The 26495-nt window shown below is 39.0% G+C and overlaps 1 protein-coding gene across 1 annotated transcript; it reads left to right on the forward strand.

Moving 5' to 3' along the window:
* Window positions 1–8658: 8658 nt before the first annotated feature.
* dpys (dihydropyrimidinase) lies at window positions 8659–23436 on the forward strand. The gene is made up of 9 exons (XM_010796435.1): window positions 8659–9023; window positions 12199–12357; window positions 12951–13130; window positions 15347–15536; window positions 16460–16616; window positions 16765–16906; window positions 17530–17672; window positions 21042–21249; window positions 22752–23436. The coding sequence occupies exons 1-9, from the start codon at window positions 8661–8663 to the stop codon at window positions 22809–22811; spliced, it is 1602 nt and encodes a 533-aa protein (XP_010794737.1). The 5' UTR covers window positions 8659–8660; the 3' UTR covers window positions 22812–23436.
* The last annotated feature ends 3059 nt before the right edge of the window (window positions 23437–26495 follow it).

Consider the following 26495-nt stretch of genomic DNA (forward strand, 5'->3'; position numbering starts at 1 on the left):
AATAATTCTAACTAATCGCTAATTAAGATTTAGCAAAAACAACAAGAAACCTGTCGAGGAGGATGTATCTATTTTTAGAGTTTATTCCGAGGAAGGAGCAGCTGCGTGTGGACACTCAGTTTTAACCAAAGTTCCTCTTGAGGGAGCATTGTTACTGCTGCTCCAGTAAACTAAGAGAAATGGAGTTAAACTAGTGCACGTGATGTCAATTAACATAACTGTGGTGCAGAAACAAATCCCTTAAAACAAGCGTAGGACAAATAATCACATTTACAAGTGCTTATTGAGGATGTGAGGGCTTTTCCGAGGAAAGAGACATAGCATTACTTCATTAATTGCTCATTTCGTAGTGTTGCTCTTTTGACCGGGTAAGGTGAACGGGGCCAGGAACACAGTCACAACAAAATGATTGTGCTGTAATAACCGCGTCTTCTCTCTAGTCTTCAATCTTGGCCCCCGCTGACGTGAGGGGCTGTAATTCTGCAGCAAGGAGTGTTAAGAGGATATCATTATCGTGTGTTTTTCTGAGTAAGCTGCAGTTTTTTGGTTCAATATAGTAGCGTTTTGTTTCCTCTCCTTTTCATTTTTGCATTAAAGCTGGGTCAAGCCGACCCCTCCCATGGCAATTCTTTTCAAACCGAGCTGCCAAAGCGCCTCCTCTGCCACGAACGGAGCCAATATCGATGCCATGCTAAGAAAAAAAATACTGATTGAAAAGAGACTTACATGTTTCAAAGCATGCTGGGAGCTGGGGGCCAGGCGGAAGCCCAAAGTATTAAAGCTGAGACAGTCACCAGTATGCTATAAAAAGGAAACATATGCCCACAAGTCCGGCGGTGCACCAGTGCATGTAGTGATGTGAAGATTGCTTTCTGTTTTCTGCAGGTTTTTTTTCTTTGATTTTGTCGTATTTCTTTGGATTAGGAAAAAAATATACCCAGAAAATTCACATTTCTTTTATATTTTAAATTGTGGCAACATGTAGCCATATTGAACAAAAGATACATTAGGGTCAGTTGCAATACATTTAAAAATAATTGGATTTTTTTCTTTTGAATATAATATTGTGTGTCATTCCTTTTTATTTTCTAACACCTTGCAGGTAATTAGGTCACAGCACTGAAAACATCTTTATTTTAAATAAATAAAACATATCTGACAGGAAAAAGCTTGTAAAAGAGTAGGGGACATGACACTGGCGTTAATGAATGAAAGTGTCATTTTATGAATCTTGTCTCATTCTATGATATTCAAAATCTCTGTCAACAGCAGAGTTGTGAAAAGAGATTTTTAATTAGCAAATGAGTCAGAAGTGTCTTGATTTTTTTCTCCAGCTGATCTCTGTAGTTGATCAGAAGATGATAAAATCCATGCAAATCCCCCAAAGAGCTCCATTGTTATCTCGATATACTGTTCTTCCTCTCTAAATCTGCGAGCATAATAGAAATGCTGCGGTGAAGTGTGGAGCTGCGCACTCCGTTTGCATATTTATTCAGCTGTCATATCTATCTGAGCAGATCATCAGAGGAGATAAACTAAAGAGATGAGGGAATAATGGCTCTTGCTGAGAGGCTGCCGAAATGATACACGCATATATTCCTGAAAAACACCAGGAACTGGGTAAACAAAAATGTACTCTACAAAGCATCGCGATTCCAAACGAGCTGCGGTTAATGATGGTGATGATGGGGATGATAATGATGAGGAAGATGCTCTGAATACAATTTGAATGATGAAAAGTTTCCAGGAGTAACAATGCAACAAAACTTTTACTCTCTTAGGGAATTGTTTTGTGCAGAATTCCCAAACAGGAAATAGAGAGTATGCATGATGTACTCTTACACTGACCTGATGTGCAGGTGTGAGCTGTTCATTATTTCACAATGAGAACGGCTTAAGGACTCTTGAAACACAGTGTGGCCTTTGTGGAAAATGTTCCTGAACAGAACATGGCCCCTGACATTTAGTACAAGAAGCCTCTAAGGTCATGCTGTTGATACCTCTTCTTAATCATGGAGAAACACAGAGTGTTCCCTTTGATTTCCTACACTGAAAAAGGTTGACTTTAATTAAGTGTTTTATGTCAAAAAATCTCACATAACTGTATCAGGTTAATCACATTAAGATGAACCTAATCATTTTTATTTAAATTGCTTTCAACTAACCTGATACAGTTAGGTGAAATCTGTTGACATAATACATTTAATTAAAATCAACGTTTCAGTTGATGCACATTTTAACAGCATGTAGCACTTGGAAGCAGTGACCTTTCATTTTGTTGCTGCAACACTTTAAAGACTACAAGTGTGGGTATCACAGGGACCCTCGTGTCATATATCCCTCAATGCATATGTGTTCAGTATAGGACAGCTAATTGAACAATATCCAGGAAGTGACAAGAGGACAGCGAATAGAAACTCTGCTCAATGGTGCCATCTACTGCCTGCCGACGCTTCTCGGTACAGTAAGACATCTCCCCTGCTGCTGCTGAGGAAGTTTGGATAAAAATTATCTGTTGTATTTGCATTCATGTGATTGCTTTGTCTGCAGACTCATCTGACTGCAATTATAAAGAGTAGCATTAAAACACTAATTAATTAACTCAATTGTGGTTAGATTGATTAATTCTAAACAAACATGAGATCGCAGCGAGCAAATGAGCTCTGGAGTGCCGATGCATCTGGGAGTGCTGCTGCAGAAGACATTTTGATTATCTGCAGACACATGTAGTTGCAAATCTTTTAATTAACACAAATAGATAGTGGGGGAGAGTGAGGCGCTCGTCCAACTATCCTGCCAGTTACTTAGTAATCATAATTTGGTCAGTTTTTAAAAAAGAATTGAGGGGTGTGAATGTGTGAGGCAGTGATGGAGAGGGAGCTCAATTATTCCAAAGTTGTGTTGCGCATTTGTGTTCATGCACATGTGAGTGGGGGTGCGCGTGTACAGTGTGTGTAGCAAAATGGGTCCTGACGTGGAAAGTCGTCACCCAAACGGGAGGTAATCAAATTATGATCAAAACAAAACAGATGGTCACATAAATCATCCATTCACATGTTGGACTGGCGCCTCTGTTGCAGAACAATGCATCACTGCCTATCAATGCTACAATCAAAACACAAGGGCTGTTATGAATACAAAAAAATTCTTATTATATGTCACCACAATCAGCAACTGTATTTTTGTTGGAAAGACCTACGAATACCTGACACGGAATCATAAAACAATACAGTTGAACTAATGGAAAATGTAATAATTAGGAGTTTCTCTGATTCTTACTGTAAGTCTTGTGTTTGGTCAAAAGGACATCTCTCAATCAGAGATCTCTCCCAGATTTCAGATTTTGATGAGAACATATTTCATTATTAAGCACAAATACAAGCATTTACCTTCTGTATCCTTCAAAATCCTGAACTCCTGTGCGAGATTTGAAAAGGGAGCAGTCAGTCAGAGCTCCCTTTTCTCGGTGTGCTGTCAGCATCTGCACATGCAGAAAAGCCTAATCAGAGAGATACCAGTAAAGTGCATGTAATACTTTAGAGATTTAATGCAGTTTTTAATTGGATAGAGGCCCATTATTTTTCAATACAGAAGGGGCACTGAGGCACATAAAGCTCTTGAATATTTTTGCAAATCGTGTTCAACAGCATAATGATTAACCATGGCACTAAATTTGCCTCACAAAATGAAAAGCAAACTTCATGCAAGGCGTAATTTAATTGTTTCCCTTCACATTTTCTGCCTCCCATTGTTGGAAGCTTAACATTTTTAGAGTCTGCTTAACAGCTACCTTGTGATGCTTGAGCTGCAACAATGTGACTGACAAATGTTTTGAAGTAGACTTCCCAGTGTCCTCGTATAGGCAGAGTGTCAGGAAATCTTACATCACTTAGTGTCGCATGAAGCCTTATTACATGGATATTTATTTGACTAATTTAAGGCTGGAAAATACCACTAAATATGTCATTCAATCAATGCAATACATGACACTCAATGCATCTACTATTTCAACATTTAAAACAACAATCTATTCTCTCTCTGAAACCATTTACAATAACTTTAGATAAAACAAACAAGTTATTTTAATTTGCCCACCTTTGTTTGTAGTGTATCACCCTATAGGAGTACACCAATGTCGCATTATGGGCTTTGTTTTTCTGCACCAACATATGACATACCGGTTATTGTGTTGAGCAATAGAATCCCTCAGCAGTCAGAACTGCACGTCACATTTCCATTTCAACCTGAGGAGAACACTGCCATCTGGGCTGCAATTAGTGGTAATGCAATCCTGAGCCACTCGTTTGTGTGCATGAATATTCACCATCAGAATCAGGACCAGAACCAGAACCAGTGGCTCAGACAGGATGTACTGCTTTACTAAAAGATACAGGAGGATGTTTCTTAAATGGTAAATGGGTAGGCTATACAGATATAAAAAAAGGGAACAAAATACATTAAAATAGAGATATAATTACATGAATGCACTGGCAGGTCAAATGGGATGCAAGTCTAATTGGTAGCCATATGCAGTTAGTGTAAGTGTAGTGAGTAATACATAACACTGGAGAAAGACTGTATGAATTAAAAGTGATGCAGCAAAACAAATGGAGGTGGTTGTATGTATTCTAATGCACACAGAAACACACTGTCTAAGTACAGGATGGGTCGGATTATTTTGATATCAGTAACTTCATGAAAACTAATAAACTATATGGCCATTTTTTAAATAACACAATCCATTGGATTCCAAAAATATAGTTTTGGATCACTTCAAAGTGAAGATGCTGAAAAAAAGGATGTAGCCAAAAAAATGTAAGGTTCAACAAATAATATTCTCTTGAAACATCTCAAAACATTTTCAATACAAATATTTTTGCTGCCCTATATTTAGTTGTTGAACCCCATTGATTTGATCAATCAACAAGAGCACTGAGACAAGAGAGTGTTTATCCTCAATTTTTTTAAATAATTAAAAAGGATAAAATAGTCCCTGTCTATATAAAGTAAAATTGATGCATTGTGACTAATACAACAAAATGACATGTATGTAAATATACTATTATGCAAACATTAACTACTGCTAATTGTTCAGAAACCGCCGTATCACATTCACATGTTTAGCCCTGTGGGCTGGTGGGATGGCGAACCCCCAAAGAACTGTGCCAGGTGTGGATGCTGGACTACAGCTTAAGGTGGGGGTGTTGGAGGGGGTGTGGGGGACAACATTGATCTGCATTTTGCATGTCACTGCTGTGGATGTTTAAGGTCAGGCTCATTTGAACTAATACTGCACATAAAAACACTCCATTCATGAGAAGTATTCACATAAAATCACCTTATATGGAGACATATGTAATATGTCATTTGTAAAGTAACTAAAGAAGGCAAACATGTTTTGGAGTTAAATGAACAGTATTTACCTCTGATATGTTAGTGGAGTAGAAGTATGAAGTTGCAGATGGAACAAGTAAATACTGTAACAGCTACCTGAAATGTGTTCTTAGAGTAAGTAAGAAAATAAGAGACAAGCAAATCTGCCGAGAATGGGGCGAAGCCTGCGAGCTAGTTCAGGCAGTCAACTCGAGCACCAATGATACATTCACACGTGACGCACCTCGTCCCTCTTACAACCAACCAAACACATTCTCCTAAACATGCCGCTCTATTTAAGCTGCCAGGTCTTCCTGCCTCGCTATGCTGCTGCTGCACTGCTGTGTTCACTTGCTATTGCTGCGTTCATGTTCCTGCTGCTTGCCTGCCCCCCCACCACCCCAGGTCCACCCCAGCTTCCACCTGTAGGCTCGGAGGATAGTTATCTAATCATCACTCAATGTTCTTTGTAAATCTGTGGAGTGATGAGGCCCGAGCCTAGACCTCAAACTCAAACTATATGCTGCTTCTAATAAACATATTAAGAAACACGTGAGTTGTCTGACTGAATTAGATTTAAAGAAAATCTAATTAGATAAGAGATGAAAAAAGAGAAACAAAGCATTATTTCATTTCCTAGAAAGCCCTCCTCTGGTTTACCAAAAGCAAACAATTAAAACAGCAATAGAAATTACAAAACTAGGGATTTCTAATCTTTCCTCCTTTTGAGATGTGTTGTATCTCTAACACACACTTACTGTAGCTGCAGTGTGATGTGTGAAGTTTAGCACAAACGCAGTAAACAAGCCTCTTTCTGCCTGAGCACAGCACGCTGATAATCTGCCTGAGCATTATCTTATGTCACTTTGTGTGCATGCTTTGCCCTTCTAATGCCAGAGTTTTACCTTGTCAACACTCGGAGCTGCGCTCACTGAATTTGAATGCAGTCGGGAAAGAAACTGACATCTGTGTCGGTTTGTAGTGCCGGTAGAGAAAATACAAAGATAACAACAGCCTTACTCTAAATCCAGCGGAATGGCAACTTTCCTCATTCAGCAGCACAGAGACTTTTGAGGAGATGCCATTGCTGCCTCATTGGTTTTTCACTCGCTCTGATTACTCCTCTCATCTTATGTAAATCCTCTTAAGTCACATGTTATTGTTTATTGCAACTGTGAAGGTTAGGTGTTCCTAAGCCTTGTGCGTGTGCTTATCTCGGAAGCGCACGCATCTTTGTCTCTCCAATGTGTCTTGTTTTCGTAATACACTAATGGATGAGAAAAGTTCTCTGGACTGATGCGCTGCCGACAACCAATCCACTGCAGGAAAATGCTAATCTCTCCCAGTGGCTAACTACTCTTCATGAAAGAGAGGCAGTTGCATGCTCCGGGGATATCACAGCGTTATCAGAAGCCTGCTGAATTTGGGGATTTTTTTTTGAATAGTGAATATAAACAGTTCACAAATATACAATTACTTTTTTGACCAGTCAGCTTCCATGCCTCTGCAGTGTTTAGATTGTGGCATTGAACTGGTCACAGGTTTCTGAATGATGACCAAGATTCTCCCCAAGCAGAAGACCATAGAATAATTACAAATATAGAACAGCATATCATAATGTGATGTTTTAATGCAAGAATGTCAGCTGTAAAAGGACTTAAGAGTGATAGAAGGTTTATTTAACTTGATTTCCATTCTTTCCATGTTTGCTGAACTATGACTATAGCTGGAGACAAATAAGCCCAAACAGTCTGTGGGGGGGGGGGGTTGGGGTCTTTTTCAAGGTTCAGGTATCTCTGCAAGGCATGAAATAACTTTAAGGAAGCCAGTAGAGAAAACAAGTTATCCACTGGAAGACAATTTAAGAGACTATGAATAAAAGTATGGACCCATAAAGTATGGCTAAAGGTAAAAAGTGAATTCATCTCAATTGCTAACCATGCAATGGCTCAATATGTTGGTTACATTCAAATCTAACACACTGATTCAATAAATTATGTTGCTGCTTCCTCCTAGTATACACTACAGTACACTGCTCATGTAGTGATGTTACGTGGGGTCAGTATTTACCTCTTCTGTTGGCACCTCTCTCACAGACGCAGTGAAGAGTGGACCACTGTCCTAACCAGAACCAGAAGAAGCACTGTTGAAGGCCAACCTTGGGGAGCCTCCTGATGTGAAAAGAATGGCATTAATCAATTCCCAACGTCAGAAAGAGATCCAAGCACTGCACAGGCAATCACAATCACACACACAAGACACCCACCACTGTCCTGGGAAAAGGGATCCGTTTCTAAAAATGTTTCCTCCATTAATTGTGGGGATTCTTTGTACGCTGCAGGGATCTAGGACAGGAGGAGTTGTGCTGTACACACATTAAAGGCCCCTGAGACAAGTGTTTGCTATCGGGCCAAGTAAATAAAATGCGATTGAATTTGATTGCCAGTGGCTGGCAGAATCCGCTTCAAGACACTGGTACCATCCTGTAGAGCTGTGAGTGGATCAGCCCTTTCCTACATCCAGGCCTTGGTTAAACCATACAGTCCAGCATGTGCTCTTTGCTCGGCGTCAGCCAATCGGCTTGCTACTCCCTCACTGCGAGTGGGACCCAGGCACCCCTCAAAAACACGCCTGTTTGCTATCCTGGCTCCTAAATGGTCCAATGAGCTCCCCATTGTTATCAGGACAGCAGAAACTCTGCCTATCTACCGCATGCAAACTGAAAACGCATCGGTTTCAATTGTATCTTGGCAATTCAATTATTGAAAAAAGAAAAAAGTGCAAGAAATAACAGAATAGAAATAAATGAGTGCAAGAGAATGTTTTAAGATGTGCAAGTAAATACAATTAAAATAGAAATATTGCAAGAAGAGTCTATAAACACGTAAATGGAATATCAGCTCAGGTGTGTAATAGTCTTTAGTTCTTTAATGTAGGCCTTTTAACTAATTCACCAGCACTCAATATGGTATAACTTGCTTGAAGTGAATATATCTGCACTTTCCTTGTCGATTTAACACGAGGTCAGTGCAGGACAACTGCTAATGATTTGCTCAATCTGGCCTTATTTAACACATGTGGATGGTAGGTTACTTAACTTCAGAACCGGTTTGTTTTCTCCATCAATGATCACTGGATTCAGACTAGGGTCTGTGAAATATTAACAAGAGGGCGGATTCAAAACAATCCCACTCCCATGGAACAGGGCGGTGTTTGGCAGACGGTGGTGTTTACCTGGCAAGAGTCCAGTAATCACGAATGGAGATCTGTGGACATCCCTGTCTCACATGAACTTTGGAGTGTCTGAGCACTCACTGCACACACGGCAGAGCTGCACTTCTGTTCAGTTTGCACACACTTTAACATTTGAATCAAAAAAGTCTCTCGGTTTTAAAGGGATGGCAGAGCCCAGCGGGATCTTGATCAAAGGGGGGAAAGTCGTGAACGAAGACTGCTCCGTGATCAGCGATGTCTACATAGAGAATGGGAAAATAGTGGAAGTTGGGCTGAACCTCCAGATCCCCGGGGGGGTGAGAGTCATCGATGCCACTGGGAAGCTGGTGATCCCGGGCGGCATCGACACCCACACCCACATGGAGCTGGAGTTCATGGGCACCAAGGCTGTGGACGACTTCTACATCGGAACCAAGGTGAGTGGTTCACAATGAGTCAGGCGGAGAAGGAGAGGAGGTTCGGAGGCGTCAAGTTAGACCAAGAGACACAGAATGATAACAGAAGTTAGACTAGCCTTCACATTAAGACACTGTAGACCAGGGGTGTCAAACTCAATTTAATCGCGGGCCCCATCAGCATTATGGCTGCACTCAAAGGGCCGGTTGTAACTTATATATAAATATATATATAAAATAATGTATTATATTACATTATTGCCTCTGCATTGGATTATTATCAGATAGGGTAATAACTTCATAATTAACTACGTCTGAAAGCAGAAGTCTGGGGCAAATAATTGCAAGTCTCTTCAGTGAGAATGTCACAAAATGATTTCAAAAGAAAAGCTGGGAAAAAAAAGTCAAAATCAAAAAAAGGAAGTGACATTTAAAAAATAAGGAAGAGACGTTTTTAAAAAAAAATAACATTTAAAAAAAGAGTCAAATTCTGAGAAAAAAGTCTAATTTGAGATGCATTGTGGGACATGTAGTTTATGGGCAACGTGCTTCATTAAATAGGGACCTATCATGCAAAATGCACTTTTGTACGTTTTTTATACATGAATATGTGTCCCCGGTGTGTCAGGGAACTCACCAAGTGTCAGAAAACACACCCCTCTCTATTTTCCTCCATACCCAAATCTCTAAAAACGGGGCTGCAACGGATCTGATAGAGCGAAATGAGGCATGGCTAAAATGCATGATCTGTTTGGTAGAGCGAAATGAGGCATGGCTAAAATGCATGATCTGTTTGGTATTTTGAAAAAAAACTTCACAGACATGTTTTATATAGGTATGGCCCTACAATATATAATTCAAATATAGCATGATAGGTCCACTTTAAATCATCATGTAACTGTATAATAAACATATTATATTCTTTGCAAGCTCTTGTGGGGCCACAGAAAATGAAGTCACGGGCCGGATTTGGCCCCCGGGCCTTGAGTTTGAGACCCCTGCTGTAGACAATACTTGGATTCTTTTTATTCTTTCATATTAATGCATCCATGCATATCAGTTCAAACTACCAGCAGTGGTAGAAGAAGGCTGCTCAGATATTTATGCAATTACATTTACTCAAGTACTGTACTTAAGTAACATTTTGATTTGAATGTATTTCAAATGTTTGCTACTTTGTACTTCTACTCCACCACAGTTCAGAGTTAAATCATGTACTTTTACTCCACTACATGTATTTAATCCCTTTAGTTACTTTACAGATGTGGATGAATGATGTGATCATTCAGACTTGAGTTCCACCTGGAGTAAATTCACAAGCTACCCTGCAGTATACAAAGTCATTCAAACTAGCTGCACCTTTACCAGCTTTGAGAACACTTTAATGATCAATCATTATAAAACATATCATATATATTATTCTAAAAGGGACCAATCTGCACAATGACTACTTTTACTGTCGTTACTTTAAGTATATTTAGATGCCAATACTAATGTACTTTGACTTGAGTCACATTTTGAATGCAGGACTTTTTTTTGTTACAGAGTATTCGTACACTCTGGTACTTCTACTTTTACTCAAATATAAGATCTGAGTACTTCTCCCACCTCTGGTTGATAGTACACATCAAAATATGCGCGCGGTCAAAAAATGACTGTATAAAGATGTATAAATATAACATCACTTTAATGTTGCATTTGACAAAATAGAGCCAATTGTATTACTTTATATGCTATTGGGTAGTTTAATTTGTAATAATAGCATACACAATAATTGAAGTATTGATTATAGTTTGTTATTAAATGCAGTGGTGTAAAAAGTACAACTATGACTATCAAAATAAAGTTGAAGTATACAGCTCCATAAAATGGAAACACTGAGGTTGCCTTTGTATCCCCAGGGATTAATAAAGTGTAATATGACATGATATTGTATGTGTTATGAATATTTGTATTATTAATCTGAATCTGAAAATTACATAATAATAAAGTGTTCAAATAGTTATAAAAACGGTTGTGCAATACTACCAATGTGCATTTTACGCATGTGGAATTTACGCTGTATTTGTTTACAATATATATTACAATTTGTTGAGGTAATCCGCTCTTTCAATACTTTTTTATGTTCACATACTTAAATAGTATAATAATAATTCAAATGTGTAACCCTGGTAATCTTATTGAATTGAATAATTGAACTATAAAGTAACTCTTAATTAAAGGTGGGGTTTGTAATTTATTTCAGAAACACTTTTTGTTATATTCCATGGAATGCTCTTAACATTCCGATAGCAATGAATATATTAAATTCTTTGACAATAAATACATAAACAAATTAATCTGTGGAAGCCGTAGCGCTGTAAAAAGCACGACCAATCATTTTAGCCGGCCCGGCTAAAGTAACTGGATGGCCTACCTGATTGTCAGCCTTCCATCTGTGCACAAACTTATCTCCTGCCCTCATTGGTCATGTGCGCGTTCGTGTGTGTTGGAGGAGGGGCTCTGTAAGGAAGTGGCAGATTTTTTCAGGCTGTGTATTTTCTAATTCTAGCGCACTCGAGCTGGTTTGTCCAAAATGACCTACCCCACCTTTAATGTGCATAAGTACTTTCCACCATAGCATGCTTCAATATCAGACTTTCAACATTGTTTTAAAAATAATTGTACAATGAACTTGGATATCTTAGAATTAGCATTGTAACAATTTGCTATTAATGGTACACACACAACTTTTACCATTGCTCTCTTAGACTTCATTTGCAGTATTGGTATCTTTATTAAATTGTTAGCATTTGATGTGCAGTCTGGTGTTTTATTGTTAAGGTTGCTACCAGAATTATATTTTAAACTTGATTTATCTCACATTTAAAGAATAACAGGCTGCACAAACATAATCTGAAAGGTTTGGAAATCTATTGTATATTTATAACAAAGAAACAAACATATTGCTTTAACCTGGAAAAAGCGCTATATAATCTAAATGTAGCATAATTAATATGTGTATATTATGTTGTCATTAACATGCTGCCATACAAGTGAGCCTTAAAATATACACTAGCCAGACTAGCAAGGCCAGACTTGAAATGTATCAGTGCACTGCCAGATCACCCTGCACACAGACAGTGTGTGTGTGTGTGTGTCTCAGGGCTATATGTTAATGTTTAGCTCACCTCTGTGGTAATGTGTGTTTCCCCAGGCCGCTCTGGCAGGAGGGACCACCATGATCATGGACTTTGTGATCCCCCAAAGGGGAAAGTCTCTCCTGGAGGCATATGACTGCTGGAGGAAGACTGCTGATCCCAAAGTCTGCTGCGACTACTCGCTGCATGTCGCCGTCACATGGTGGAGTGACCAGGTGATGGAGCACATCATTGTTGTTAAATACAAAGAAATACAAAATAAATCCAGTAAAATGTAAAGATTGTGTAAGTTATTATAATAAGAAAACTTTAAAAAAAAAAAGTAGTTCAAAAATAATGAAGAATGACGGAAATAATTAGTTAGAATATCAAAAAATATACAAATAATGAAAGATTTTCTTTAATAATAACCAGTTTATGGAAATAATAAATACATATTGCTAAATAGTGATTTAAAATCTGTAAATAGTGACTAAGTATCTTAGAATAATTACCTACGTTGGCAACATAGAGACATTTTCTTAAGAAATTAGTTAAAAGAAATATTTACTTACTTACCTTGAAATAATGAAGTAAGTATATAAAGAAATGTTGTTATTGTTTTGAGTTACTGTGTCAGTTTTTTTAGATAGTTATGTATCATTTTGATAGACTAAGTCATCATTTGAAAACATTTTCTTTTTCTCTTTAAGTTACTTTTTTTCATCAAATGTGGCAGAAATGGGCTTCCGTACTGAGTGGTACTGTATATAAGCATCAAGGATCCTCATAGCTATTCCTCTGTCTGTCCAAAATCTTTTTATTCCAGGTGAAAAAAGAGATGCAGACGGTGACCAAAGAGAAGGGAGTGAACTCCTTTAAGATGTTCATGGCCTATAAGGACGTGTTCATGCTGGACGACTCTGAGCTGTACGCGGCCTTCTCCCAGTGTAAGGAGATAGGAGCTATAGCTCAGGTGCACGCTGAAAATGGAGACCTGATCGCAGAGGTTAGTATAAGATCAAGTGAAACTCAGTTTATTATCAAGAGTGAATTAGTGGAAACTTATGGTGAGGAAGAGGTTGCTTAAACTGAAGAGCTGCAATATTTGTTTATACACATATGTGCTAGAATGTATGTGGCTTTCAGTATTTAACCCCTGACTTTCGGCTGAAGAATATCAGTGACCGTGTTCTTTCCTTTCTAATCTAAAGCAATATGATAAAGCAAAAATCCAGAATTTAAAGGTGGGGTATGTCATTTATTTCAGAAACACTTTTTGTTATATTCCAAGGAATGCTCTTAACATCCCGATAGCAATGAATATCTTAAATGCTTTGACAATAAATACATTAAAAAAATGTCATCTGTGGAAGCCGTAGCACTGTAAAAAGCACCACCAATCATCTGAGCCGGCCCGGCGAAAATAACTGGATGGCCTCCCTGATTGTCAGCCTTCCATCTGTGCACAAACTTATCTCGTGCCCTCATTGGTCATGTGCGCGTTCGTGTGTGTTGGAGGAGGGGCTCTGTAAGGAAGAGGCAGATTTTTTTGTAGTGTATTTTCAAATTCTAGCGCACTTGAGCTGGTTTCTCCAAAATGACATACCCCACCTTTAACAACAAAAAATATGTGTCATTCTCCTTAGTATGAAAGAGGAACAATAATGCTTGCATCTGTACAGAAAGAGTCCTAATCGCACATGGCTAGCATGCATGCTACTGTGCTTTTCATCACGTTCTATAAGGTTAATGTCTAAGCCTATATGTGGACACAATGGTTTAACCATAAAGGAAGCTGGACATGTCCTAATAAAGTATCCTGCAGTGTAATAGAATAGTAGACGTGGCAGATACATTTATATAAAAAAATATATAGTTATAGATGTGCAAATATTGCATTTTAAAATGTTTAAATTGTGAATAAAGGACATGTTGTATCAGTGTTTCCCTGCATGTTACAGATGGTTCAAGGTCCATTGACACTGTGTGTGTCAGCAATGCGACTAGACACATTAATTATGGAGAGCAATGTGGTGAAATTCCAAAAGCAGCTTTTGCTCTGTAGCCGTGTCCACTGCACAAAACCTGAAGTCACCTGAAGACCTTAGCATTTTCCCTTTCATTTTAAGTTTATTATGTCATATCCAAAAATAATACAGTGTAATTAAATGTGCTGGCCCCAGGGCCTACTTTCTACAAAACTAAATGGCCAATTATTTCTCAGAATTCAGTTTTTTAATCAACAATAATTGGCCATGTTTGAAAATAAATGTCATGACAACAATTCACCACTAGGAGGCAGCAGAGGTCAAATAAGTGAAACAGGGGTCTCTTGTGGTGGGGATCATGCAGTTTAAAATGAAAGGAACAGTGCTCATTAAAAGATATTTCTGTTAATTTGCCAGTTTAAAAGTCATGGCTAATTCTGCAATATAAGTGTCATGACAGGAAAGACACATTACAGTCAAACAGGAACATCAAATGAGAACACATCAAATAATGTGAATAAATATGATCAGCAACATAAAACAAATCCTAAAACAAAGAATGTTATTGATTAAGTTTTCCTACATTTGGTTGTCTATTATTTACCATGATTTTAGGTTTTTAAAATAACTATAAATTAACAATATGTGTCATAGTCTTTATTAAATGTTGGCAGACTGTTCCATGTGTGAAAAAACTGTCTCTGAATGCAGTGGTCCTCCTGAGTATAACACTATGCCCTCTTGCTGACTAATGCTGTCACTAGGATATGTATTAAGGAGTATTGGCATTTTTTGCTAACCCAACATGTTACATTTGGGGTCCTTTGGGCCCTCATTAGGCCTACATGGCTTGAAAAGCATCTAGATGCCCTGGTCAGCTGTAAAAAAAAACAAATTCAATACAATGGACTTTGATATTCTCTACACCAGTGATTTGTTCCGAATCACAGGTGAATGTGAATAACTTTTTGTCAAACAATATATTAGTCTATTCGTAGCACATACCATTTAAAACGTGAAATATTCCCTGAAGTTATTGCTTTATTGTCTTATCCCTAATTTGCACTTCCACCAAGTGTGTGAAGGGACACCACTTTATGCAAAAAAACTAAATAAAATGTTCAATATTATGTCCCCTCTCTGCGTGGACACACACTGCTGTTGTTCTCCCCCCTCTCCTCTAACCTTTATGCTGTCTTTTTGTTGTTGTTGTCCCCCCGCTGGGCCTCTGCAGGGTGCTAAGAAGATGCTGTCTCTGGGCATCACGGGGCCAGAGGGCCACGAGCTGTGTCGGCCGGAGGAGGTGGAGGCCGAGGCCACCCAGAGAGCCATCACCATCGCCCACGCTGTCAACTGCCCGCTGTACGTGGTGCACGTGATGAGCAAGTCTGCCGCCAAGGTGGTGTCCAACGCCCGCAGAGAGGGTGAGTGTGGGCTGCTGCCCCCTGCTGGTGGAGGAGGGTGGAGAGGAGGCCCGACACAGCCATAACCATAATCATTTTTAATGTTACAATTCTATGTATTTAATATTTCATTAAAAAAACATAACAAGTGTTACTATGATGCGTATAGACATCCTCATAATGAAAGAGATCATAATTGTTCATGTATGCTGGTTACTGTGATGGATCATAGTGTGTTATTATTATTCTCGTTTTAATTATGATGAATAGAATATTTTTGATGCATTATAATGTTATTATTAGTCACAAGTGTTAATTGTTTTCTTGAGGTAAAGTGAAAAGATTACATTAAATCTATGCAAACATTTTGTAAAGGACATTTTTACCTCACCTAAAGCAACAAATTAGAAGGTACAGGAACTTATTTCACATTCAAATGTATTACTACAGGTATTTTAGTCCATTATAATATAAAACAATTATATTATTATAATAATTATAACCTATTACAGTTATAGAGTTATAACACAATGGAACTTGCAACAACAACAACATTTTATCAGCATTATTATCATTTTTTCAAGTTTTATGAATGTGCATTAGTGTTTATATTTAGAATGATACAGCAAAGGACAGATTATAACATTATATTGTGTATTATATGTATGTTGATAATGCATTTAAGACAAAGTGGTAATGGAACCTTCAATACTTGTATGTTATTTTTATTATTGTGTTTGTCTCTTTTTTTCTGATTACCAAAAGTTAAAGTATTCAGAGTCTTCACGAGTTTTCTTTTTGTCATGCTAAAAAAAAGAAGCTTACATGTATAAACATTAAACAATGATATCTAACCCTAACCCGAAGTTCCCTCAATATGTTTTTTGGCCATATCTTCCAGGTTGTAAACATTAAAATAAATAAACTGTGTTTTCTTTCTGCAGGGCGCGTGGTGTTCGGGGAGCCCATCGCAGCTGGACTGGGCACTGACGGTACTCACTGCTGGCACAAAGACTGGGGCCATGCTGCAGGCTTCGTCATGGGGCCCCCCCTCAGACCTGACCCCAGCACCCCAGGGTACCTCATGGACCTGCTGGCCAAGTAGGTGGAGCTGAAAGTGTAACCATCAATGATATCCTCTAAAGATTATTGTGTGTTTGAGCAATTTAGTGTTGTATATGTATTCATTAAGTTCAGTTTCTATTCTTTCATTCACCCAAACCTGTATTTATCCTTCAAATGATGCTAGTGATGATCTCACTGTGACGGGGACGGACAACTGCACCTTCTCTGTGTGCCAGAAGGCTCTGGGCAAGGACGACTTCACCAAGATCCCAAACGGAGTGAACGGGGTGGAGGACCGGATGTCTGTCATCTGGGAGAAGGGAGTGGTATGTCATAATGACCTGACTCAGCACTGACTCTTACCTCTTAAACAGCAGAGGTGTGAGCGCCATGACGTGCCATCAACAGCTGCTATGCATGAAATAGGGAAGCTCGAGAGGTATCGTTTTCAAAAGTATGTCATTCCATGGGGCCCTTGATATGCTGACACAACAGTGGGCAGGGGTCTTGTACATTTTTGAATTCCTAGTGGACCATGAATATACATTTTTATGTTAAGAACGCTTACTCTTTTAATATTGACACTAATTATTTGTATTCAGTATTGCTCTATTTATATTTTAATAGGAGTGAAATATATGTATAGTATGAGTTTTCCACGGTAGAAACAGACCGGGTAATAAACTCTGAGAGCTGCAGATCGCTGCAGAAAGCAGGCTCTGCATTTTCTCAAAAGACAGTGTTTCAGCCCGGCTGCCCCAAGGCCACTGTGAAGATTAACAACACTCCGCAGTGCTTACAAATCACAAATGAGATGATATTTTGGCAGAAATTAGTTGTTTGCTGCTGCAGTTAAGCACTAACCTTTTGCCTGCTAATTCTGTATTTTGTTGTCATATGCTGTGGCCCCCTTTCTCAAAGCGGCTCCTGTGTGCGTTTCCTCCATCAGCACAGCGGCAAAATGGACGAGAATCGATTTGTAGCTGTCACCAGCAGCAACGCAGCAAAAATCTTCAACTTCTACCCGCAGAAAGGCCGTATCGCCAAGAACTCGGATGCTGACGTGGTTATTTGGAACCCTAAGATGAAGAGGTGAGGGGCCGACTCCAGTTAATCAGCAGTGTGGGAGTAAGCTTTTCAAATGGAAAAGGAAAAGAAAACACTGTGTGTGTACATTTCCACATGCCCTGATGCACATTCTGAACACATCTCTCTTTTGGGGTTTTTCCCTTTCCTGTATATGGTCTGCAAAGGCTAACATCCTTAATGACAGAGTTACATCACTATGCAAACAGAGCATTCACAATGACATCACTATGTTACACTCGCACTTCTACAGGCGTGCGCATTGAGCGTGATAGGCTAAAAACAAAGACCTTTTTGAACATTAAAGGATGAAAACATGTCACAGTAGAGGCACTAAATACAAATATGAAGCTGAAAATGAGCATAATATGGCCCCTTTAAATACTTTAAACACCGCTGCTGCAGCGGCGCTGCAGAATACTTGAAAGTGTTTAAATAAAAAAATGACACCATTTCTAAAGTTTAGCGGTACTGTATAGCATGCATGCTTTATGCACAGGCACTAAAAGCAAAGTGATGTATCTTTCATCTTGTGCCACCTCAACACAGTAACCTGCCGTAGCGTAAGCTAATCATGCTCTATCCAGACGGCAGGGCATGTCATCACATATCCTCAGCTGCAAATGAAAGCATAACACTATTTACATATGAATCAGAGTCATCAGTCAGTAAAGAGAAATGTTACATTCGTTACCATTTTAGGTCATTATTTTTAGGAAGCGGAGCTCAGCATCAGTGGGATGATGCAGATGGGTGATGTTGAGGATCTTAAAGATGACGAATATTTCATGTGGGAGTTAAACCAATTTTCATAGTAGCATTAAGGCTATTTTCAGGAACCAGCTCACAATATCATGAGGCTTTATATAAACATGAATCATGTGATTGTGTTTTTGCTATTATTCTAACAAAGTCCCGTATATGGAACTGAGGACAGTATGCGTTCCAGTAGATTGTAGCACATTAAGTCTTATGTAACCCAGAATGCACTGCTCTGTTTGCTGCAGAATCTGGGCTGACTGAGCCCCTCAGGGAAGCAACTGAAAAGAACACATTTAATTCTGTTTAGTTTCCTGTCAATTAATTCACCGGTAACATTGGAAAAGTGTTTCAAAATCTATTTGTTTTAGTTCTGATGTTCCCTGTCTGTCCCTCTGTTTGTTTGTGTGTTCTGTGTTTACCCGTATGCATGTCTGCCGATGTTATACTGCGTTTCAAGCATGAGAGCGCCTCATGTTTCATTGCTGCAGTCGTGAATTCATCTGTGAAACTTAACGTAATTAATCGCCCCTCAGCACAAGTGTCGCTCCATAACATCCGGGACCACGGGCCACGCACAGTTGCATAACCAGAAACGCCTAGGAAGTTCACTCAATTGCCTTGTGTCTCGTAATTGGGCATGCTGGAATAATGAGGACACATCTTGTTTTTGTCAGTGCACACTAGGCAAGGTTTCTGGCTTTACACATCAACAGGAAATGTGAATGGGGGGAAAGCAGGCTATCTTGAAGTGGCTGAGTCAGTTATTTCGCTGCTGATGCAGTCTTTTCACTCAGATATGATTTATTTGTTAGACATCATCAATCTTCGCTGTGCAAAGCGTTTGATTATTTTAATATGAAGGGCTGTAATTGGCTCTCCCTCTTAGAGTGTTTTTCCACATTTTCCTTAAAGCCCTTCAACCACCCTAATAAGAAGGTGCATACTTGTACTACTGTTACCAAGTGCATGCAGTGTTGAAAGTACTATAGGTAGGTTTTGTACCTTTATAAATTAAGGTTATATTAAAGCTCAAGCAGTACCTCACTGAGATCAGATAAGATAATATAAGATGTCTTTGCAGCAACTGCATTAAGGTTGAAACACAGGACAGATATCATTTCACACAAGTATAAAAACAATAATAAAAAATTGTAGTGAACATTTACAGGTTTTTACATACATACAGATATGGATAATTCTGGATATGTTAAATATACAGTATACATGTAATTTTGCAATTGTGGTCAGATCATTTGCATTATGTCATAAGTACATAAACTGCAGGTTGTTTGGTCTTTGAGGACATTTTGAGATTATATTTTATTTGTTTATCATTTCAGCTGTGTTAATGTATATGGCATATGTTTTGGAAATGATGTGAGTTATTACAGTATATTTTAAGTTCAAACTCAGCCGATATTATAAGTCAAAAATAATGTTTCATAAGACGGGTTGCTCATAGTGATAAAGACAGATAAATATCAACTAATTTGGCAGCTCAAGAGAGTGTTTTTGTGTCTTTCAGCTATTTGTTTTGGGTATAGTAATGTTATAGTTGTAGTTCACTCTAAAACACTCTTGGCTTTGTTTTCAGCCGGCAGCTGTTCACAGCGGAATAGCTCTTAAATCAGACTGTATGCTGCTACCTGCCTAGCACCAGATGGCACACAGATACACACATTTTCTAAATTTGTAATATGAAAGTGTTATGTTTATGGCTCTTTCTTTCCCTACACGCAGATCACGCAGACTGCGTGGGGCCTCATCTTACGGAGGGGGCTTCATGTTATGCGCTTGTGTGGCGCAATTCATCTAATGCGTAAATGCGCCACAATTCGGTGCTCTGCAGTTACCCCGCTGCGAGGCTCCGGCGAACTATCAGTTCACGAGCGTGCTCCCCCCTCCCCCCCATCAACGCTCGCGCGACACATACTGTAAGGTGGGCCTCATGAAACACCTTTGCGTGGGGCCACAAGTTGGCCTGGGGCAGCCCTGGCTGTAATTGCAGGATATTAGTTTGTCAAGGTGGAGCCTTCTGAACTACCTTACTGGATTTAGATTGCGTCACAGTTTATTTTCTAACAATGCATCTCTAAAGCTAATTATATGTCTTTTATGAGAAATCTCTATGTGCAAAAATAACTTGTAAATATAGCTATTAGACATTTCTTGTGAGATATCAAATGTAGTTGATTAAAATATGCCATATACATTCACATTGAGTGCTTTTAGATTAATAATTTAAATCATTTTTATAATTTCTTCCAATAAAATATTTTGCAGCCTTGCTATATATTTTATTGGGTGATTGGGTCTGACCTTTCTTTTGCAAAACTGATCTATCTTCAACATCCCACTTCATTCTTTACAGCAAATAGAGCATCACAAGAGCCCAAGTTATACATATTACATTGTATGGCTTGTTGCTGTGAAGTAAGTGAGCTGCAGTAACTCCATGCTGTGTATAAGTACCTTGGCCTGATTCAATCAGTTTCAGATTATAACCGAATGCATTACACAATACGTTTCTGTTCTTTTTAGCCTGGCATTCAGAAAGCATGCAAGTTCTAAAATAAGTTTCATTACAATGTATTTGTATCTTTGTGATTGTAGAAAGATATCAGCCAAAACACACCACCAGGCTGTAGACTACAACATCTTTGAGGGCATGGAGTGCCACGGCGTCGCCGTCCTCACCATCTCCAGAGGCAGGGTGGTGTATGAGGATGGGCAGCTGCAGGTGTCCCCAGGGACCGGAAGATTCATCCCCAGGAAACCCTTCTCTGAGTTTGTTTACAAAAGAATCAAGCAAAGGGACCAGGTCAGTCAAGTCTCAAGTGTAACACAATATTCATAAGGATAAAACAACACTTCAGTTAGTAAAATGTGAAAGTCTGTGCTAACTTAACGACGAACCATCAGAGAACTCTCACTCTACATTTCCCCTTGGCTGTACAGGGCATTTTAGCACCTTTTGGATAATTGTTTAGCTTTTCCAGCAAACTCACAAAATTACAGCCGCAGCAGGCAGATGTTTTGAGTGAAATAACCACTTCAAATATCACTTTTCACTATCTGCCTAGCACCAAGCCTCGTTTTTTTGCAGGTATACACCTGTCAAGGAAATAATCAGGCACATAACACCCTGCGAAAACCTATAACTTGACAATGTTGCAAATGATACACACCCAATATAAAAATGTTAATGTTTGCTTTAGATCAGGGATTAGATCATTGGACCATTGAATTAATCAACTTGAACACATTGTGTTGCAATTAAGAGTCTGTGTAAAGCAGTGAGAAAGACAGCAGAGAAGTCTAAACAGGAAGCTGCATTTGGTGAAAACAAATGTAAAATATTTAACCAACTTAAAGTAATGGATTAATCCATTAAATAGCTCAAATCTAGCACTTATCGAACAAGTGTAAACATGCCAAACAAACCTAAACATTGACAGTTGAATTGTATGAACAATTATTGTATCAGTGTTAAATTATATCTAGTTAATGTTTTTATATCGTTTTTTCTTTCTTTTTTACTTTGGAACAGAGCCAGGCTAGCTGTGATGTTGTTTGTCAGCTAAACTAAGCTAGCTGCTTGCTAGCAGTATCGTCATATTATATTGAACGTGACATCATCCTTTCCATTCAACTTTCAGTTCTCCAAACTTTTAAAGGTGACATGTCATGCTTTTCCGGTTATTACCCGTCCCCTTGTGTGATGAAGGTTTTTCTGCATGTAAACGGTCTGCAGAGTCAAAACCCTAAAAGTTCACCCTGTAGCGAGTAAAACTCTAACACAGAAAATACCTCCCCAAAACGCCTCGTTGGTGAAATGTCATCATCCATTTGATTCTTCCGTGTACTTGCTTACGAAAGCACGTACGGGAGCTGCAGCGAGCCGTTTAGTGGAGAAAGTGAATACTGCTGAATACACATACTTTACAGAGATGCTGTATGCGAAACCAATGTGAGTTTGGAAAATTGCACAGTATTTTTCTATTTTAGTATACCTCAACAATGGAATTATGATCAGTGGAAATGGCCATGACACCTCTCCTTTAAGGCAATAGTGAATGAGTCAATGAGGCAGAGATCTCCACAAAAACCACTCTAAAAATAGCATGGGTTAATTATATGTAGGCTACTTGTGTTCATAAAGTTAGCATCTACAGGATATGAAACATTGAGCAAACAGGGGGGCTGCTTAGGTGTAAAGCATCTTTAATAGGTCTGAAATTCAAATATATCTTTGAAATTGAAGCATCCGGATCGAAATAAAGTTTTCCCCAAAGGTCACTTTACCTTTCTTTCTGCCTGCAGGTGGGGACGCCTACAGCTGTGATCAGAGAGCCATATAAAGGGGAAGTCATTTCTCTGTGAACAACAGGCCGATAGAGGCTGTGTCTGCAGTGCAATCCAGAAGATACCAAAGTCAAAACTACAGAATGCTGCCTCACTGAAGATTAAACTGCTCAGAGATTTCTGCACTTTTAACAGACACAAGATATTACTACATGTCATACATGCATTTTCCAACCATTAACATAGCATTTGTAACAGTCCTAGTGTTTTTGATGTCCACTTTGATCAACACTTGGGTCAATGTTCTGTTGGCAAATATTATATTTGATATATTTGTTTTAAAGCTCATCTGTGCTCAGTACACAGTTGCTGCTGTAATTATATTTGCTCTAACTTACAATATGCAATAAAGTAATTCACTGTTAGCAACGAAAAATATAAAATATAACTGATTCATAATTTCATGGTTAGAAACACTGTTGTGATAGAAAAGATCCTTCATTACTTTTTAACGCTGTTTGTGGCAGTTGAAAATCAGACTTGTCAATTTGTGAATGAGCCACCGTTTGTTTCTCCTTATTTTCCCAATGTTCATCTTCTCTGGTAACAGGACTGATGGTTCTCAGCCAAAAGCATCCATGCCTTTGATGAAATATTCATTAGATGCAGTGGCATGCGTGAAAGTATAAAGATTTACTTTGTTGACCCAGATTGGCATTTTATTTGCATATTCAGCAGGATGGCACATTTTCATCTTTTCTCCATCTATGCCCATGTATGGACATTCTTTCCCATGGTTTAGAAAAAAGGTCTGTGCTGTCACCGTGCATCATGCGGCGGCCTCCTATTGGGCTGGCATGCTGGCGTGGTATTATGCCACAGGGCCCGCTGAGACATAATGTGAGCTTATCAGGTTGCCACACGGGTCAGTGGCGGCGCGTGAGTCACAGAAGGCTTACTCATCCTTGAGCCGCACCACTTCCTTCCTCTTGCCTCTGACGGTGGAAGGACTGCGGTGGTGTGGGAATGTACCATCCAGACTGACTGTCTGAAAACGCTCCCCACTGGATACTATTAAATAACTAAACTGCTGAAAGTTTACACATATTCTGCAGACTGAAACACACCTGTTTCAACTGCACCCTGGCCATTAAACCCAAAACACACACAACATCTTAGAGCCTTTAAAATATGTAGGTCAATTGAAGCTTGCACCAGCACTTACAATGGTTTGGCGTATTTTAAGCAAATGTACCTTGTCCCTTGGACAAAGGCGTCAGTAAGTAAGTAAATAACAAAGAGGAACACTAACAATTAAGAATTTAAATAAAGTTAAATTATAATTCACCTTAAATATGTTTATAACTAATCGCATAATTTCCCTTATAAACTAAAATAGCTCAAAGACTTCTGCAAGGCCTTTTCCAAAACTGAAATGAATGCATGCATCGACCCCATTATTTTAATTCTGCTCCAAAATGCATTTGGTTCTTCTTTGAACCATGCTCCACCATTTTAAGATTCAGGAAAAACTGAGCTTGTAGTTATTTTCCTAATCCGGCAGTCAAACCCACAAACCCAATCAAATGCATTCACTTGACTTTTTACTCTACAAAAGAAAATGTTTCATTCAAAATACAAGTTTGCAGCAGAGTTGGAAAAACATTTGAAGATCACCTTTAATAGGTAATTGTCTGTTGTGTTTGATCAGGATATACATGCATACTTATAACAACACACTTGTCATTTTAACATTATCTCCCATCTGCTCATCAAGAGGTTAAGGTTGGGGTCCCACATGAGGAAAATCTTAAAGTTGAAACATTATTCAATACATTCTCACTCCCAACTCGTAGGCTACTATAGTGACGTTATGTCAGGATCCCTTGGCGTCACTATCAAACGCAGTGGGGGCCCTTTAGCGTCAATTTTCAACTATTTTTTTTGAATACTTATTTTTGCATCCCGTGGAATATAAAAACTATAAATATGTGACCCACTGTACTTGTTTCTATACTGTAGTACTGTTATCAGCCGTTAATACCTTTAGTAGCAGTGTAATACACACACTGCCAGTCTGCTAATGAACAATAATGGTTACCATGGAGAAAGAGTCAACAGACGCAACAGCCAATCAACAGAACCATAAATCAGAAGGGTTAGTGGAATACATCACAGATTGCATGTAACAAGGTGGATGAATGATGATGAGTATACCACTGACTGTGAGAAATATCCATAAAATAACATTATATCATAAATGTTTTTCAAGTAATGTCTACCATAAATCACGTATTAATCTGGTAAAAGTTATTGGCTCGATGAAGGCATTAAAATCAGTAACTAGTATATTCCATTTTACTTCGTGCCTCAGTTATGGATTTATGAGGATATCAGTGTTATTCATATGAGACTGGCGACCCCCGACGGTGTGATTGGCAGTGTGGCGGCGGAGGGAGCCGAGGGCACCACCGGAGGAGAGGCGCGCGATGACAGCAGCATCACCGTGGTGCAGATGGCAGAACGGGAGGTACCTGGGCACGGCGCGGCTCCCCGCACATTAGGGGATTTGTTACACGGAGCTCATCACCGGGAAAGCTGCCGGACCGAGAGTTTGATCCTGCCTGCGGCGGGAAAAGGCGGTCTCCTCGGCTTGCCCTTGGCTCTGGGGTCCCTCCTTAAACAAATAAAAACCTTTTAAATGAAACATTCATCTTAATAGATAAGATTTTATCATTTATTTTAAACGTCAGGCCTACATCATGGCCACAAACCCCATCTAAAAACAGAGGCTCTGTCCTAAACCTGTTTGCATCCAGGGTTACTTGGCTCAACCAAATAGCTTTATATAAATTTACTTTATACCACACTTAAAAAATAAATAATATAATTATACATATGTACATGTCTACAGTATAGCAACTAATGTATGTTTTAAATAAATAAACATTCAAATGTGAAAGACTCTCCTTCAATGAATATTTAAAACGTACACAAAATCAGATTCTTGTAAAAATTTGAGTATGTGCCATCTGTCAAGCTAAGATATACACACATATATCTTAGCAGTGACGGCTGTAGCACCCCCCAGGATAGCCATAGCACCCCCTAAGCACCCCCAAGAAATGTATGTCTTTTTTTTTAAGTGTGCAATTTATAATTTGAAAAAGGATTGATTCGAAAATAATATGCTACAGTACAGTACAAGTATAGGCTACTTCTGGGTCTCTGTGTTTCATTCAAGCTCTGCTCTGTGTGTGTGTGTGGCACGAGCCATTTGTGTGTGTGTGTGTGTGTGTGTGTGTGTGTGTGTGTGTGTGTGTGTGTGTGTGTGCAAGCTAGCGAGAGAGCGCGCACCGGTACCGGAGATCGTTGTGGTTAGCATCTCGTGCTAGCTACGCTAACGGATATAAGGAGATTTTTCAACAACAAGGTGGAGGGAGAACTCTCTCCTGTCAGACTGAGAGTCTCAGATAACCTCAGCTCAGGTTAAGTAAAGGACTCTCAGTGTTTAGATAGTTCACTTTAGTCTAAGTTATCTCAGTGGGTCTCAAACGGTTTGGTCATCGATTAATGTAAATAAGTATTTCTGAGGCACACGTTTATATGTGGAATAAAGGCGTCCCTTAGGAATGGGTGCGCCGGGTAGCAGATCGATAGCACAATCAAAAGGGCGATGTGGAGGTAATGACAGAGCCTTGGTCTTGTTTTAAACTTCTCTCAGATCTTGGTAACATACAGGGATTTTAGACAAATCAGGAT

Source organism: Notothenia coriiceps, unplaced genomic scaffold (genome assembly GCF_000735185.1).
Source record: "Notothenia coriiceps isolate Sejong01 unplaced genomic scaffold, NC01 NC01_scaffold00037250, whole genome shotgun sequence".
Lineage (NCBI taxonomy): Eukaryota > Metazoa > Chordata > Actinopteri > Perciformes > Nototheniidae > Notothenia > Notothenia coriiceps.